Source organism: Diabrotica virgifera, chromosome 2 (genome assembly GCF_917563875.1).
Source record: "Diabrotica virgifera virgifera chromosome 2, PGI_DIABVI_V3a".
NCBI lineage: Eukaryota > Metazoa > Arthropoda > Insecta > Coleoptera > Chrysomelidae > Diabrotica > Diabrotica virgifera.
In genome coordinates, this window is record NC_065444.1 from 36,203,250 (window position 1) to 36,218,504 (window position 15,255).

The 15,255-nt window shown below is 33.5% G+C and overlaps 1 protein-coding gene across 1 annotated transcript in view; it reads right to left on the bottom strand.

Annotated features, from left to right (window-relative positions):
- Positions 1–15,255, bottom strand: part of LOC114327420 (dynein axonemal heavy chain 2) — a 221,610-nt gene that overhangs the window by 71,826 nt on the left and 134,529 nt on the right. Inside the window, exons 32-34 of the mRNA XM_050642537.1 lie at positions 14,818–15,074; positions 12,006–12,172; positions 6,268–6,447 (exon numbers count right to left, since the gene is read on the bottom strand). Coding sequence (XP_050498494.1) covers positions 6,268–6,447; positions 12,006–12,172; positions 14,818–15,074 — 604 coding nt within the window. The remainder of the gene's footprint in view (positions 1–6,267; positions 6,448–12,005; positions 12,173–14,817; positions 15,075–15,255) is intronic.

Genomic DNA, 15,255 nt, shown 5'->3' on the forward strand with positions numbered 1-15,255 from the left:
GGGGCCACATGAAAAGAATGAGAAGAAACATACCAGTAAGGAAAGTATGGGAAGCAAGAATTCAGAAAAAAAGAAACAGAGGAAGACCATCAGAAAACTGGGATACAACCATTGCGAAGATTATCCAAAAGAAAGGGAAAACCGTAGCAGAAGCAAGCAGACTGGCGCAGGATAGAAAACAATGGTCAAAGTTTGTGCACACGTGAATAGACATTAGTCCCGACACTGAAAAGTAAAAGGGACTTAAAAGACTATATATATATATATTAGCAATATTTCTACTTTTCGGTGAATTTTGTGGGGAGGGTCCTCGGATTTTCTTCAAATTTTAGTATGTTATTGGACCTATTGAGAAAACGTCATCCTGAGAGTTACAGCCCCCTAGGGGCCTTAGAGCCCTAGATAGGGCCCGTCAAAGACCCAAAAAAGGTCGTTTTTAGCCTATCTTTGACAGGCTGTATATCGACTCCCAGTTAACCGATTTTAACTTACCAAACGTTATTTTCTTTATAATTTTAAGTAGTTTTAACAGTGAAAATTTCAAGTCTCTAATTAATAACCTTGATTTTTGGGACCATTTTAAGTAACGCTAAAAATTTCAAAAAATTGCTATTTTCAAAAATTTGTTAAAAATCTAATTTTAATCCGATTTTCTTTTTCTGGTCGGCGGTTTAAAGGTAATAAAAAGGTCTTTAAAACAGTATCTCAAGAGTTAAAATCCGTTCGGTAGAAGCGGATATACAACAGATTGAAAATGGACATTTTTGTAAAAATCGCGTTTTTACGGATTTTCAAAGTGCTGACACGTTTTGGGGTATATATTAAATTGTACCAAAATTTTTTTAGAAGTAGCTTTTTATATAAATAATAACTTCGTATTGGAGATTTTCTTGGCCCGGGCCTCTATCTACCTTATATGACCCTCTAAAAATGAGTACTTTGTTACTCAAGTGAGGTGACTTAACAAACAACTTACGGTCTATTTATATCAATCAGAGAGCCTGAAGACTTTAACTATTACGGATTAGAAAAGTAGAGATCACAACATTTTATTTGAGGGCTCACACAAACTTCTAGGTAGCCTAGAAGTACAGTTATGATATTTCAAAGTCCTAACTAAAATTAAAGTATCAATTCTGTGAACGCTACTTTTATAGACTAAGAGCCGCTATGGGTGAAATTTGTTAACTATTTTAGGCACGATAAGAGGCCATAACTTAAACAATAAAACCTAAAAGAAAACGTATGAACACTATACTGTCACTTTTTAGAAGCACATACCTCGACAGTGGCGCATCAAACTTTCCACTTATGAACGGGATAAATAAATTAAAAGGTACCCTTCCTTACACCCAGAATTCAATTTTGTTAATTTTTTAAAGTTTTACGTTATTAAGAAATAAAACTCAGTGTAATTTTAACACACCACCCCCATCCCCCTTCCCCCACCACCAAAAAATCCAAAAAACTATTTAACTATTTTTTAGGGGATTTTTGGTGATTTTCCCTATTTTATAGACTTCAAAATAGATTAAATTAATGTTTTTTATAGGTTATATGTAAATTGAAGTAACTGTGTCCTGTAGAATATTTAAAAATTGGAGAAATACGTTGAAACCCCCAAAAACCACCTCGAAAAACAATTTTTTGGATTTTTGAAGATGGAGAACCTTACGGAAACTTCTGAAATAAATTAGAAATATAGCATTTGATAAAATACACAAGATTAAAACAAAATAGTCCAACAGCCATCCCCAAAAAAAAGTTTTTCGTTTAAAAGTTTATAAAAATAAAAAAATAATTTTTTTTAGGTTACGTCACTCAACCTACGTGTCTATAAAAAATAGACATGTTTTGTAAAAGCCACAAGTATGCGTGTGAATTTTTTGAAATTTTAAAATTGATTACATCCCACCTAAAAAAAATAAAAAACGAGAAATGAACTTTTTGATGGTGGGGGTAGGAAAACAGGGGAGGCGGGTTGAAATTACACTGAGTCTTATTTTTGAATCACGTATAACTTTAAAAAATAAAGAAAAATAATTCTGGGAGTGAGGGAGAGTACCTTTTAATTTATTTATCCCCTCCATAAGTAGAATGTTTGATGCGCCACTGTCGAGGTGTGTGCCTCTAAAAAGTGACGGCAAAGTGTTCATAGCTTTTCTTTTAGGTTCTACTATTTAAGTTTTAGGCTTTTATCGTGCTTAAAATAATTATCAAATTTCATCTATAGCGGCTCTTAGTCTATAAAAGTAGCGTTCACAGAATTGATACTTTGATTTTAGTTAAGACTTTGAAATATCATAACTGACTTCTAGGCTACCTAGAAGTTTGTATGACCCCTTAAATAAAAGGTTTTAATCTCTACTTTTATAATCTGTGATAGATAAAGTCTTCAGGCTATCTGATTGATAGAAATAAGCCGTAAGTTGTTTGTTAAGTTGCCTCATTTGAGTAACAAAATACTCATTTTTAGAGGGTTATATAAGGTAGATAGAGGCACGGGCCAAGAAAATCTCCAATGAAACGTTATTATTTATATAAAAAACTGCCTGTAAAAAAATTTTTGTACAATTTAATATATACCCCAAAACGTGTCAGCACTTTGAAAATCCGTAAAAACCCCATTTTTACAAAAATGTCTATTTTCAATCTGTTTTATCTCCACTTCTGCTGAACGGATTTTAACTCACAAAATATAATTTTAAAGCCCTTTTTAATACCTTTAAACTGTCGTCCAGAAAATGAAAATCGGATTAAAATTAGATTTTTGACAAATTTTTGAAAATAGTAATTTTTTGAAATTTTTAGCGTTACTTAAAATGGTCCCAAAAATCAGGGTTATTGACTAAAGCCTTGAAATTGTCACTGAAAAAACTACTTAAAATTACAAAGACAATGACGTTTGGTAAGTCAAAATCGGTTAAATGGGAGCCGATATACAGCCTGTCAAATATACGGCAAAAACGACCTTTTTTGGGTCTTTGACGGGCCCTATCTAGGGCTCTAAGGCCCCTAGGGGTCTGTAACTCTCAGGATAACGTTTTTTAAATAGGTCCAATAACATACTAAAATTTGAAGAAAATCCGAGGACCCTCCCCACAAAATTCACCGAAAAGTAGAAATATTGCTCATATATATTTTATCCTATACCAATAAAGATGAAAAATGTAAGTTGTCATAAACAGTGCATGAATACATTGAATACACTAATAGCCAGCAAATGACCGTTTTGGAGTGTAATTATCAGTGTCACGGCGGATTTGCTTGACAATTTGGATTTAGGTTCTATTTACCCTCCACTTCAGACTTATGCCGTTGGCTGCTTTTACTTGGGGGGTGAAAAACATACGTTTAAAATAAGTCCGGAAATGGATCAATTATAAGCAACTCTTGTTCTATAGAGTTTATTTATCTAAGTCAATACTTTTCGAGTTATTTGCGAGTGAAATTATTTATTTTTCAACAAAAAATACACGTTTTTAGACGGTTTTTAAAAAAATATTTTTAGCAAAAATGTAGCTTATAAAAAACAAAACAAAAATGGTGTATTGATGAGGTCTATCGACACCGAAAAAGCAAAGTTGTAGTTCATGAAAAATTGTTCTTATTCATCCAATTCCAAATCAAATATTTCAACGTGAAATAACCAAAAAATGAAGCACTTTTCGGGGAAAACTCATTAAAACTTTTTTAAATGTAAAAAAAACTTTAGGTATTTTTATTTTTAATAAAAGTTTCTAGCATCAAAACTAAGTGAGTTACGCGCAAAATAAAGTTTGTCCCTTTTTTTTCGGTAAAACATTATTTTGAGCGTAACTTTCTTAGTTTTGATGCTAGAAACTTTTATAAAACAACTATAAAGCTGTTTTAAACACTTTAAAAGTTTTAATGTGTTTTCCCCGAAAAGTGCTTCATATTTTGGTTATTTCACGCTGAAATATTCGATTTGGAATTTGATGAATAAGAACAATTTTTCGTGAGCTATAACTTTGCTTTTACTGGGTCGATAGACTTCATTTTTTTTATAAGCTACATTGTTGCTAAGAATATTTTTTCGATCAAATACTTACTTTTTGAGTTATTTGCGAAAAACCGCCTGAAATTTTTTTGAACAATAAACATTTTCACTTGTAAATAACTTGAAAATTATTGACTTGATCACTTCGGTGGTAACACTGAAAATTACACAGTATCACCGTATCACGTTCATTTATTGGGCTATAACACATATACATTTTTGTTACACAAATCGCATTTAGTAATTTTTTAAAGGGGCCCCATTTCCAATTCTGCGGGGGGGGGGGGCGACGGAATTTGTTACGCCCCTGGGGCCACATATGTATCGTAGAACGTTTTGGCTCTATCAGTGCTGTTACAGGCATCACATGCTGAGCCACCAAAAATACAAAAGTAAAAACCCTTTAAATATTAACAAAATGTGTTAAAATGACATTATTGTTGAAAAATCCAGTAGATGGATAAAATCCGTAAGGAGATGGCCTTTTGGCATTATGTGACCCCACACAAAGCACGTTGCCTCACAACTTAGTTGCTACTCACCGTCTTTAAAATGAAAACATAATATTGTCAATTATTGTCTTGTGAGTCGACACTCACCGTCCTTAATGTGAAGACATAATATTGTCAGTTAAGCAACCCTCGTGCCTTGTGGGGGGGGTCATATAATGCCATTTTAATAGATTATACACTGCGCGTCATAGAAAACGGGCACCCTAAAAAATGGGTAATTTTTGATGTCGCGTATCTCCTTAACCTGTTATCCGATTTAAGTGATTTTTGAATATTTTATAGCCTTATTCTTTGTCAATATCCCTGTAATAATATTTTTGCTAAACAGGTAAATTTTCATTGTATACAGGGTGTACGAATCAAACTGTGTTTTTTTCTCAAAGTTCGCAACATCCTAGCCTTTATAAAATACTGAAATTAAATCCCGACTATAGCCTCAGGTTTTCTGAACATTCTGTTTTTTGATTAATTCTCTTATGTTGGATAATACAAAAGTTATGTACTTTAACAACTAGTCATGTTCTTCATCAGTATGGGTTGTTTGTAAATAAGTGCGACAAACTTTAAGGGACAATTCTGCATAAAAAAATAATGACCGTTTGCTTTATAAACTTATGTCCGCAAATGCTTCGTTTACGAGATACGGGATGTTGAATTTTTTTTACAAACTGACGATTTATTTTATTGCCCTAAAACCGATTGACACATGCAAATGAAATTTGGTAGGTTCTAAGAGATAGTTATTGCGAATTTTTTGACTTGCAATCAAGAATTTTATATTCACTATTGGCGTGCATACGGGTAATATGACCGATCCTATTACCCGTATGCACGCCAATGGTGAATATAAAATTCTTAATTGTATGTCAAAAAATGTGCAATAACTACATCTTAAAACCCACCAAATTTCATTTGCACATCTCAACCGGTTTTAAAGCAATAAATAAATCGTCAATTTGTAAGAAAAAATTCAACATCCCGTATCTCGCAATCGAAGCATTTGCGGACATACGATTATAAAGCAAACTGTCATCATTTTTAAGGCAGAATTACCCCTTAAAGTTTGTCGCACTTGTTTAGAAACACCCTGTACTGAAAAAGAACATGGCTAATTATTGTTAAAGTACCTAACTTTTGTATTATCCAACATAAGCGAATGAATCAAAAAACAAAATGTTGAGAAAACCTGAGGCTATAGTATATATAGTATAGTTTTAATTTCAGTATTTTATAAATGCTAGGATATTCCCCAGGGTGTTGCGAACTTTGAGAAAAAAACACAGTTTGATTCGTACACCCGGTATACAATGAAAATTTACCTGTTTAGCAAAAATATTATTACAGGGATATTGACAAAGAATAAGGCTATAAGATATTCAAAAAATCACTTAAATCGGACAACAGGTTTAGGAGATACGCAACCTCAAAAATTACCCATTTGTTAGGGTGCCCGTTTTCTATGACGCACAGTTTATTAATATTTAAAGGGTTTTTACTTTTATATTTTTAGTGGCTACGCATGTGATGCCTGTAACAGCACAGATGATGCTTTACTTAGAGCGAAAACGATCTGTGATAGATGTGGCCATTTAAGGATTTTTTTAAATATGTAAATATGTCTTTTATAAAGGATTTTTTCATTAACATTTATTTGTGATTAATGGTATACAGCCAGCTACAGGGAATTTTTCCTTGTGGATTTTCAATAATTTTTTATTTAAATTTAGTACGCACCAATTTGACCATTTCATCAAAATCTGCTAAATGTTGCCCAAGCATGGTACCGAAGATCCTTGATAATGTTTCGTCTTCAGGGAACGTCATATTAATGACATTAAAACAACTGAGTAGTCGTTCTGATATCACGTTTCTGCCACCACCTGGTGGTCCCATAGCTCCAATCACATGCATCATCTACAATAAGTAATGGGTTCTCTTTAAAAAACATTAACATCGAAGTAAACAACTTCTGCTTGTAATTGGTATAAGTATTAATTAAAAATCCAACTGGATTACAATGGTTGTTCAGAATGAACGTTTTCGGATTTATCAATCCATCTTCAGTGAACTTTGGAGTACTTGCGCTAATAATCGCAAAACCAAATAGTGGATTAGTTTAAATTGTTTACATACTTAAAAGTATTAAATTAGCAGACTAATAGGTTTGTTCCAAGATAACGAAAAACTGTCAAGAAACGATCACGAAACTGCGCAGTAAACAAAATAACCCATGGAATGTATTATTTTGCTATCCGTGTTCTCGTGTTCTCGTCGTGTTGGAACAAACCTATAAGTCGAGGAAAACAGATAACTATCGGGGAACTGCATGCATCTCCACTCGAAATAGCAAATTCCATCTACAGGGTGAGTCATGAGGAACTGTACATACTCCTACCTCGTATAGAGGCTCCTATGGGGAATAACAAATGACCATTAAAAAATGTCTGCTCCCATTGTTTAATAATATACAGGGAGAGTTTCGCATTTTGACAGAAACTTATATTCGTCATAATTTTTGAACGGTCAGATCGATGTGTCTCTTATTTTGGTCAATCGTTACACTATTACCACCCAATCAACTGATTTATTCAAACCAGAAAAAAATCAGGTCCGGCTTTAAAAAATTAGTTCGTTTGGGTCTTACAAAAAGTTTCACTCTGTATACGCTTTTTGAAAACTCTAATATGAGTTTTACAAATTAGACAAATAGGCAATTAAAATGGCTTATTTATTTTTTCCCCACACGATTACTTAATTTTTTATAAAAAAAATTAAATTTGACTATGAATTAAAAGTTTGGTAAAGTGAACTATAGATTTAAAAAAATTAACTTTTATTACAAAGATTAATTTTTTTTAAACAAAAATTTAATTTATGTTACTACCCAATCAACTGATTTATTCAAACTAGAAAAAATCAGGTCCGGCTTTAAAAAATTAGTTCGTTTGGGTCTTAAAAAAATTCTAATATGAATTTTACAAATTAGACAAATAGGCAATTAAAATGGCATATTTATTTTTTCCCCATACGATTACTTAATTTTTTAATAAAAAATCAAATTTGTCAAAATCGGAATTTTAACATAAAAATGGAAAAAAATGAAATCACGGTTTTAACTCGCTACAACTCTGTTCCATTTTAATATTTTTTTTTCTGAAATTTTTACAGCACATATATCTCTTACCATTGTGAAGACTATGAAAATTGTTGTAGACTTTCAGTCTTCTTCTCGTAAAACTTGAATGAATTTTTAAAAATAAAAGGTGCAGATTCGTGAATTGCAAAGTTAAAGCGCAAAAATTAAGTGAAAAATTTTAAAATTTATCTATTTGATCACGTCTATGTTAAACTGTAGAGTCCAAAGAGAAGTGTTATGGGGAGTTTTAGATCTAGATGTGTTATAGGAAAAAAGGTGAAACTTTTAATTTTAAGAATAACGTTGTTTAATTTTTTTTATTTTTATGGTAAAATTGCGATTTTGACAAATTTGATTTTTTAATAAAAAATTAAGTAATCGTGTGGGGAAAAAATAAATACTTACACCATTTTAATTGCCTATTTGTCTAATTTGTAAAATTCATATCAGAGTTTTCAAAAAGCATATACATGGTGAAATTTGTTCTAAGACCCAAACGAACTAATTTTTTAAAGCCGGACCTGATTTTTTTCTAGTTTGAATAAATCAGTTGATTGGTTGGTAACATAAATTAAATATTTGTTTAAAAAAAATTAATTTTTGTAATAAAAGTTAATTTTTTTTAAATCTATGGTTCACTTTACCAAACTTTTAATTCATAGTCAAATTTGAATTTTTTTATAAAAAATTAAGTAAACGTGTGGGGAAAAAATAAATATGCCATTTTAATTGCCTGTTTGTCTAATTTGTAAAATTGATATTAAGAGTTTTCAAAAAGCGTATACAGGGTGAATTTTTTTCTAAGACCCAAACGAACTAGTTTTTTAAAGCCGGACCTGATTTTTTTCTAGTTTGAATAAATCAGTTGATTGGGTGGTAATAGTGTAACGATTGACCAAAATAAGAGACACATCGACCTGACCGTTCAAAAATTATGACGAATACAAATTTCTGTCAAAATGCGAAACTCGCCCTGTATATTATTAAACAATGGGAGCAGCCACTTTTTAATGGTCATTTGTTATTCCCCATAGGGCCCTCTATACGAGGTAGGAGTATGTACAGTTCCTCATGACTCATATATTGGACCGCAATTGTCTAAGTTAGCAGTAGAATACTGCCCTGTTAAGGTAAAAGGCAGTAAGTGCCATTTTTATCAAAAATGAGATATTAATGTATCCTACCTAAGTAGTATTCGCGGTGTGCAAGTACTTGGAAGGGAAACGAGAAACGACCGTGCGCGAGTCGCGGAGAAATATTGCAACTATCTTAAATAATTCATATAGTCAATTGAAATTGTCAAATTGATGTATATTTCATACCTTCTGTCATTGAAGCAGAAAAATTATATATTGCTCCACAATATCGATATGATATGCAATTATTATATAAAGGTAAATTTAATTAATTGTATTTTGCTTGCAGTACTGCATTTTAATAACTAATTTTATTTACTACATACAATTGTTTACGTTTGCATAACATAACCTGCATCTTATTTTTTCTTCTTATTATTTTTTTGGACTATGGCCTTGACAATTATCCAGTAACCAAGACTAATATAATTGGCCAATATAATTAAAAGTGCGAATAAAAGTACAGAGCGTAGAAATAGGGGTCGCTTTGCCGAACTTGCACGGTCCCAATAGTAGTAACTGCTCTAACTTTTACAAAGGGTTTGGTGCACATTTATAGTCAACTTATACCAGAACTAGCAATGGCAAAAAGCAGTAACTAACAAAGTAACTCTCAATGTGATGGTAACAGGCAGTATCACAGTACTGTGATACATGGCTTGTTCCAACTCGACACAAAACCGTTCTTGAACGGTTCGTGAACCGCGCAGTAACGAAAAATGTGTTACTGCGCATAATTGTTCGTTATTGCGCATGAGCGTGGCGGTTCAAGAACGGTTTTGTGTCGAGTTGGAACAAGCCTACACAGTATCATGGTAACAGTATAAAGTAGATACTGCTATTTTCCTTCACATTTGTATTCAAAGTTTGTATTATATCATGGCATAAGGCAGTATCTTCTCAGGTACTGAAATTTACGTAAACATCACCTGATTTAACATCCGTTAAAATAAACACATGACAGAAAATAAACTTGAAATTCCTAGTAAATTACGCGACAATTGTTACAATGTAGAGGTGTCCCTACGCAAAAGAAACAAGGTATATTTTCGCAACTGTGCCCTCTCATCTCTCATACCTGAAAACAGACGGCATTTTTGGACTTCATTAAAACGAGATGACGTTGAAGACTTAATAATTTTTGAATAGTTTTTTCAATATTATGTAATTAATTAAGACTTTTTTCTTTTTCTAATGTGAATTACATTTGATTACACTACCGCTTTATTCTGCATTTTTGTTTTATTTTTAAAACCGATATTTACATAAAGCTGACAATTCTACATTTCTGCTTAATAGGGCAGTCAATGAGGGTATTTGGCTCCGAATTCCATCCTACTACATCGATTTACTTAATATTTTCACAGTAAGTAAGAAATGGCTCATGAAACAAAGTCTACCCTATGCCTATGTGTGCTTTTATCTTGGGGGTGGTTCCCACCCCTTCTCGGGGGTGAAATTTTTTTTTGATAAAATAGCCACGGAAAAGGCTAGAGAATTTAATTCTAAGCAAAAACTGTTCCATAATTATTTTTTGAAAACTCGATACTTTTTGAGTTATTCGTGGTTGAAAATTAGCCATTTTCATTGAAAAATGATGCCCTTTCTGACGGATTTTTGCGAATAACTTAAAAACTATGCATCTAACAAAAAAACTATATAAAATATTTTTGTAGCTTATAAAATAACAAAGAGATTCGTTCTTTCAGAAATCTTCTAGTTATAATACAAAAAGGGGTATGGTAGGTGAGAAGAGTTTGTTTTTTGGTGCATGCTCAAATTGGTGTATTCAACTTGAAATAACAGAGAAACGGTTGATTTTAGGTGTATAATGGTGCTAATAACTTTGGTAGTGCTTGAAAAGGCCTTTAAAATGAGCAGTATTAAATGTCGATTACATTCAAACTAAGCGAAATATGCTGCAAAAAAAGTTGATGACTAATGTATTTTAAGCAGAAATGAGAAGTATATTTAACCCCTCATCTATCAGAATTTAAATACATCCTTTTCCTTCTAAACTCCTTTTTATTATAGTGTTATTTCTATGTTCAAAAAGTTGGACTGGTTTAAAATGAAGGATTTTTGAAAAAAGTAAGATCAAATTATAGAGCGCATTTTTAAATTTCCTTAAAAATCTTCTTTTTCTCCATGTAACTCGAAAATGATAAAGAGATACGAAAAAAAGATATGATAAAAAAATGTAGAGTTTTTTTATATAAAAATTTCGTTTTTATTTTTCATTACTGTAGCTGTTATAATTTTCAAGTTACATGAAGAAAAAGGAAGATTTTTAAGAAAATTTAAAAATGCGCTCTACAATTTGATCTTATTTTTTTCAAAAACCATTCATTTTAAACTCGTCCAACTGTTTGAACATAGAAATAATACTATAATAAAAGGTATTATAGACGGAAAATGATGCATTTACATTCTGGTGGATAGGGGTTAAAATTATTTCTCATTTTTTTTAAAATACATTAGTTATCAATTTTGTTTGCAAGATATCTCGCTTAGTTTGAATGCAATTTACCTTTGATATTGCTCATTTTAAAGGTCTTTTTAAGCGCTGCAAAAAGTATTGGTAGCATTATACACATAAAATCGATCGTTTCTCTGTTATTTCAAGTTGAATACACCAATTTGAGCATGTAGCTAAAACAAACTTTTTCACCTACCATATCTCTTTTTGTATTAAAACTAGAAGATTTATGAAGGCAAGTGTGTCTTTATTTTTTTTATAACCTACAAAAATGTTTTATACAGTTTTAGTACCTATTTTACATAAAAGCACACATCGGCTTAGGGTAGACTTAGAATTAGGAGATAAGTAGAGGCTATTCCCAAAATTTCATTAAAATCCATGCAGTAGGATAGAAATCGGAGGTAATATCCTATTCTTGCTCCCATTGACTGACGTATAAGAAAACAATTTCATTATTAGGGCAAACAGCAGTAACTGCTGAATTTTCAGCCAAAAAATAAGTAACACAATTGTTTGATTTGTTAAAAATTAATACATATTTTTTAATGTTTTTCTGTCTAAAATTAAAGAAATAATAAATTGTGTGAAAGAAAAAATCTTAAATTAGATACAAATAACTCAAAACCATTATTTTGGCACTTACTGCTTTTTACCTTATCACGGCAGAATAGACCAATAAACAACAACCAAAAAATGGGAAACTAAAATTTATATTTACTTCGACATATTTCCTAGCCTGTTTTGCCCTGTCATACCAAAAACCATAGTCGATCCATTGTCGTAGGAGCTCCAAAGGAGGCTGAGAACCGTACGTTTCTTTGGCGGGCATATTCATATCATCCAAAAATGATACCAGTTTTTTACCTCGTGGTGGAGCATAATGACCTAGAAACAGATTAAGAATGTCATAAATTTTATGCTACCTTTTGGAAAGCTGAGGTTGAAAATACTTTAGAACCGGTCTCAATTAGTATAAATAAGAGAACTTGGAACGGACTCATTAATATTTTGACTGTTACTGGATTATTTTCGAAAAAGTAGCTCCGTGTCGTTCGCCGTTATTCGAAATCCATATCGAAATAGAGGTAAGCCTTCGAGAACGGTGTGGAAGGTTGTTTACTGTTACAGGTCTGGCGCCAATGTTTATCGACAAGGGGTCTGGGAAGACAGTCAACTACATAACACTATACCCTATTCCACGAACATACGCCTGTTTTGGATTACTTCGACAACGAATATTTTCTTCTTCTTCTTCAGTGCCTTATCCGGTCCGGATGTTGGCGGTCCTCAAGGCTATCATTGTTTTGTTGACTGCTCTGCGAAACAGCTCCGCGGAGGTTATCCCAAACCATTGTCGGAGGTTTTTCAACCACGAGATACGACGGCGTCCCGGTCCTCTCCTGCCAAATATTTTGCCCTGCATGACGAGTTGAAGAACTCGATATTATTCTTCGTTCCGCATCACATGGCCAAGGTACTCAAGCTTACGTTGTTTTACTAAATTAAGCACTTGTTTTTCTTTTGTCATGCGCTGTAGGACTTCAATGTTGGTGACATGGTCCACATAAGAAATTTTTAGTATCCTCCTGTAGATCCACATCTCAAAGGCTTCAATCCGCTTTTCAGTGGATTGCGTCAGTGTCCAGGCTTCAACTCCATACAGTAGCACTGGAAGAACGTAGCACCTCACTATCCGCATCTTGGTTCCCAAACTGAGATCACCGCAGCACAGCAAGGATCTCAGCTTGATAAATGTAGACCGTGCCATTTCAATTCTGGATCTAATCTCTTGAGCGTGGTCCCATTGTGAGTTGAGGGTAGTTCCGAGGTAAGTGAATCTGTCGACTCTCTGGATCTCTTCGCTATCTGCCATTAGTGCCCCGGGATCTAAATTTACACGGCTGACAACCATGAATTTAGTTTTCTTAATATTAAGGTTCTGTCCGTATGTTACGCTCACATTTCTCACACGGTCTAGTAAGGCCTGTAGATCATTTAGGCTGGTTGCTAGTAATACAGTGTCATCGGCGTAGCGGATATTATTGATGTATTCACCGTTCACTCGGATTCCCATCTCTAGGTTTGTGAGGGCTTCAGTAAAAATTTCCTCAGAGTATATATTGAAAAGAGTCGGCGAGAGCACACAGCCCTGCCTTACTCCTCGCATGGTCTTCACTTGGTCGGTCAACTGGTATTCGACCTTGACTTGAGCACGCTGGTTCCAGTATAAATTCATGATGATCCGAATGTCCTTCTCATCTAATCCTACTCTTTGCAGGGCGGTGACCATCTTCTGGTGCTGGCAACGGTCAAATGCCTTGGCGTAGTCAATAAAACAAGCATAGGCATCACAACTAACATCGCGGCATCTCTGAAGTAGAACTTGTAAGGTGAAAAGTGCTTCACGTGTACCCATGGAATCGCGGAATCCAAATTGCATTTCACCGATATTTTCCTCGCATTTCTTGTAAATTCTGGCAGGTATGATTTTAAGAAAAATCTTAAGTGTATGACTCATAAGGCTGATAGTCTGGAAATCTTCGCACGTTTTCGCAGATCGTTTTTTTGGTATTGTTACAAACGTTGACAAGAGCCATTCCTCTGGGATATTACCTGAGTCGTATATTAGGTCTGGATCCCTAGTATGAAAAAAAAGTTGATTAATAGCAAGCTGAAAATTTGTTAATAGCTTAAGGGTGTCTAGTCGGATAAACTTTGATATATGGGAACACTGGAACAGGGGCAGTTTTAATTGTGGAACAGGTTAAAGATTTGGAACGGTCAGACTACGAAAACGGCACATTTATTTTGTCCGACAGAACAGACTTAAACTCTCCGAACAGAGATTAAACTCTCATGCAAAAATCAGACTGCTATTTATCACCTGTCATAATTCCTGTCATTTGGCATATTCTACATGTTCCACTCATTAAAACGCCCATTTGGTGATAAATGGCAGTCTGATTTTTGCATGAGAGTTTAATCTCTGTTCGGAGAGTTTAAGTATATTCTGTCGGACAAAATACATGTGCCGTTTTCGTGGTGTGACCGTTCCAAATTTTTAACCTGTTCCACAATTAAAACTTCCCCTGTTCCAGTGTTCCCATATATCAAAGTTTGTCCGACTAGACACCCTTAAGCTATTAACAAATTTTCAGCTTGCTATTAATCAACTTTTTTTCATACGCGGGATCCAGACCTATATGGCGTTGAACAGTTCAGTTAACTCCTTCGTGCTTACTTCACTCATCACCTTAATAAGTTCGACGGGTATTTCGTCCGGACCTGTGGCTTTACCATTCTTAGACTGTTTTAAAGCCGCTTTCACCTCGCTTTCTAGTAAATTGCAAATTACATTGTTTATGGGAATAATTATTAGCGCCATATACTTTCGTACTTCTTATGTTGCACAGTAAAATATTAGTTGTCGAAGTAATATAAAACAGGCGTCTGTTCGTGGAATGGCCCATACAATGATTACCTATGATTTTATTAGTTATGAAAATAAATATATTATTATTTTTACATACCTTTGGTTCGTTTCTCTAGTCGACTCTCTATAGAATCTTGTAAGTTGTTTGAAGAAGTTTGCGCTGACATGTTGACATTAAGGATCGTGTATTTTTCTGCATCCAAGGCAGCGAGTGCAGAATGAGCAACCGAAGATTTTCCAGTGCCCACAGGACCTGTCATCAGTACCGGATATCCGTTAATCAAGAGAGACTTCAATAAAAAGTCGTATCGTATGGTATCCACTGTTGGAACGGTGATTTTGTAGAAAGGACATCTAGAATTAGAAGAGGTAGTAAAAATGTCAATTTATCTGTTTAATAATAATTTAATACGTATAAATTATGTTTCTATGTATATTATGATTAAAACTTATTTTTTCATCCTCATTATAATTGGCTCGGTAATCCTCTGTGGACCTAGGCCTGCTCGCAGGGAAATCGCCTAACTCGTTTTAG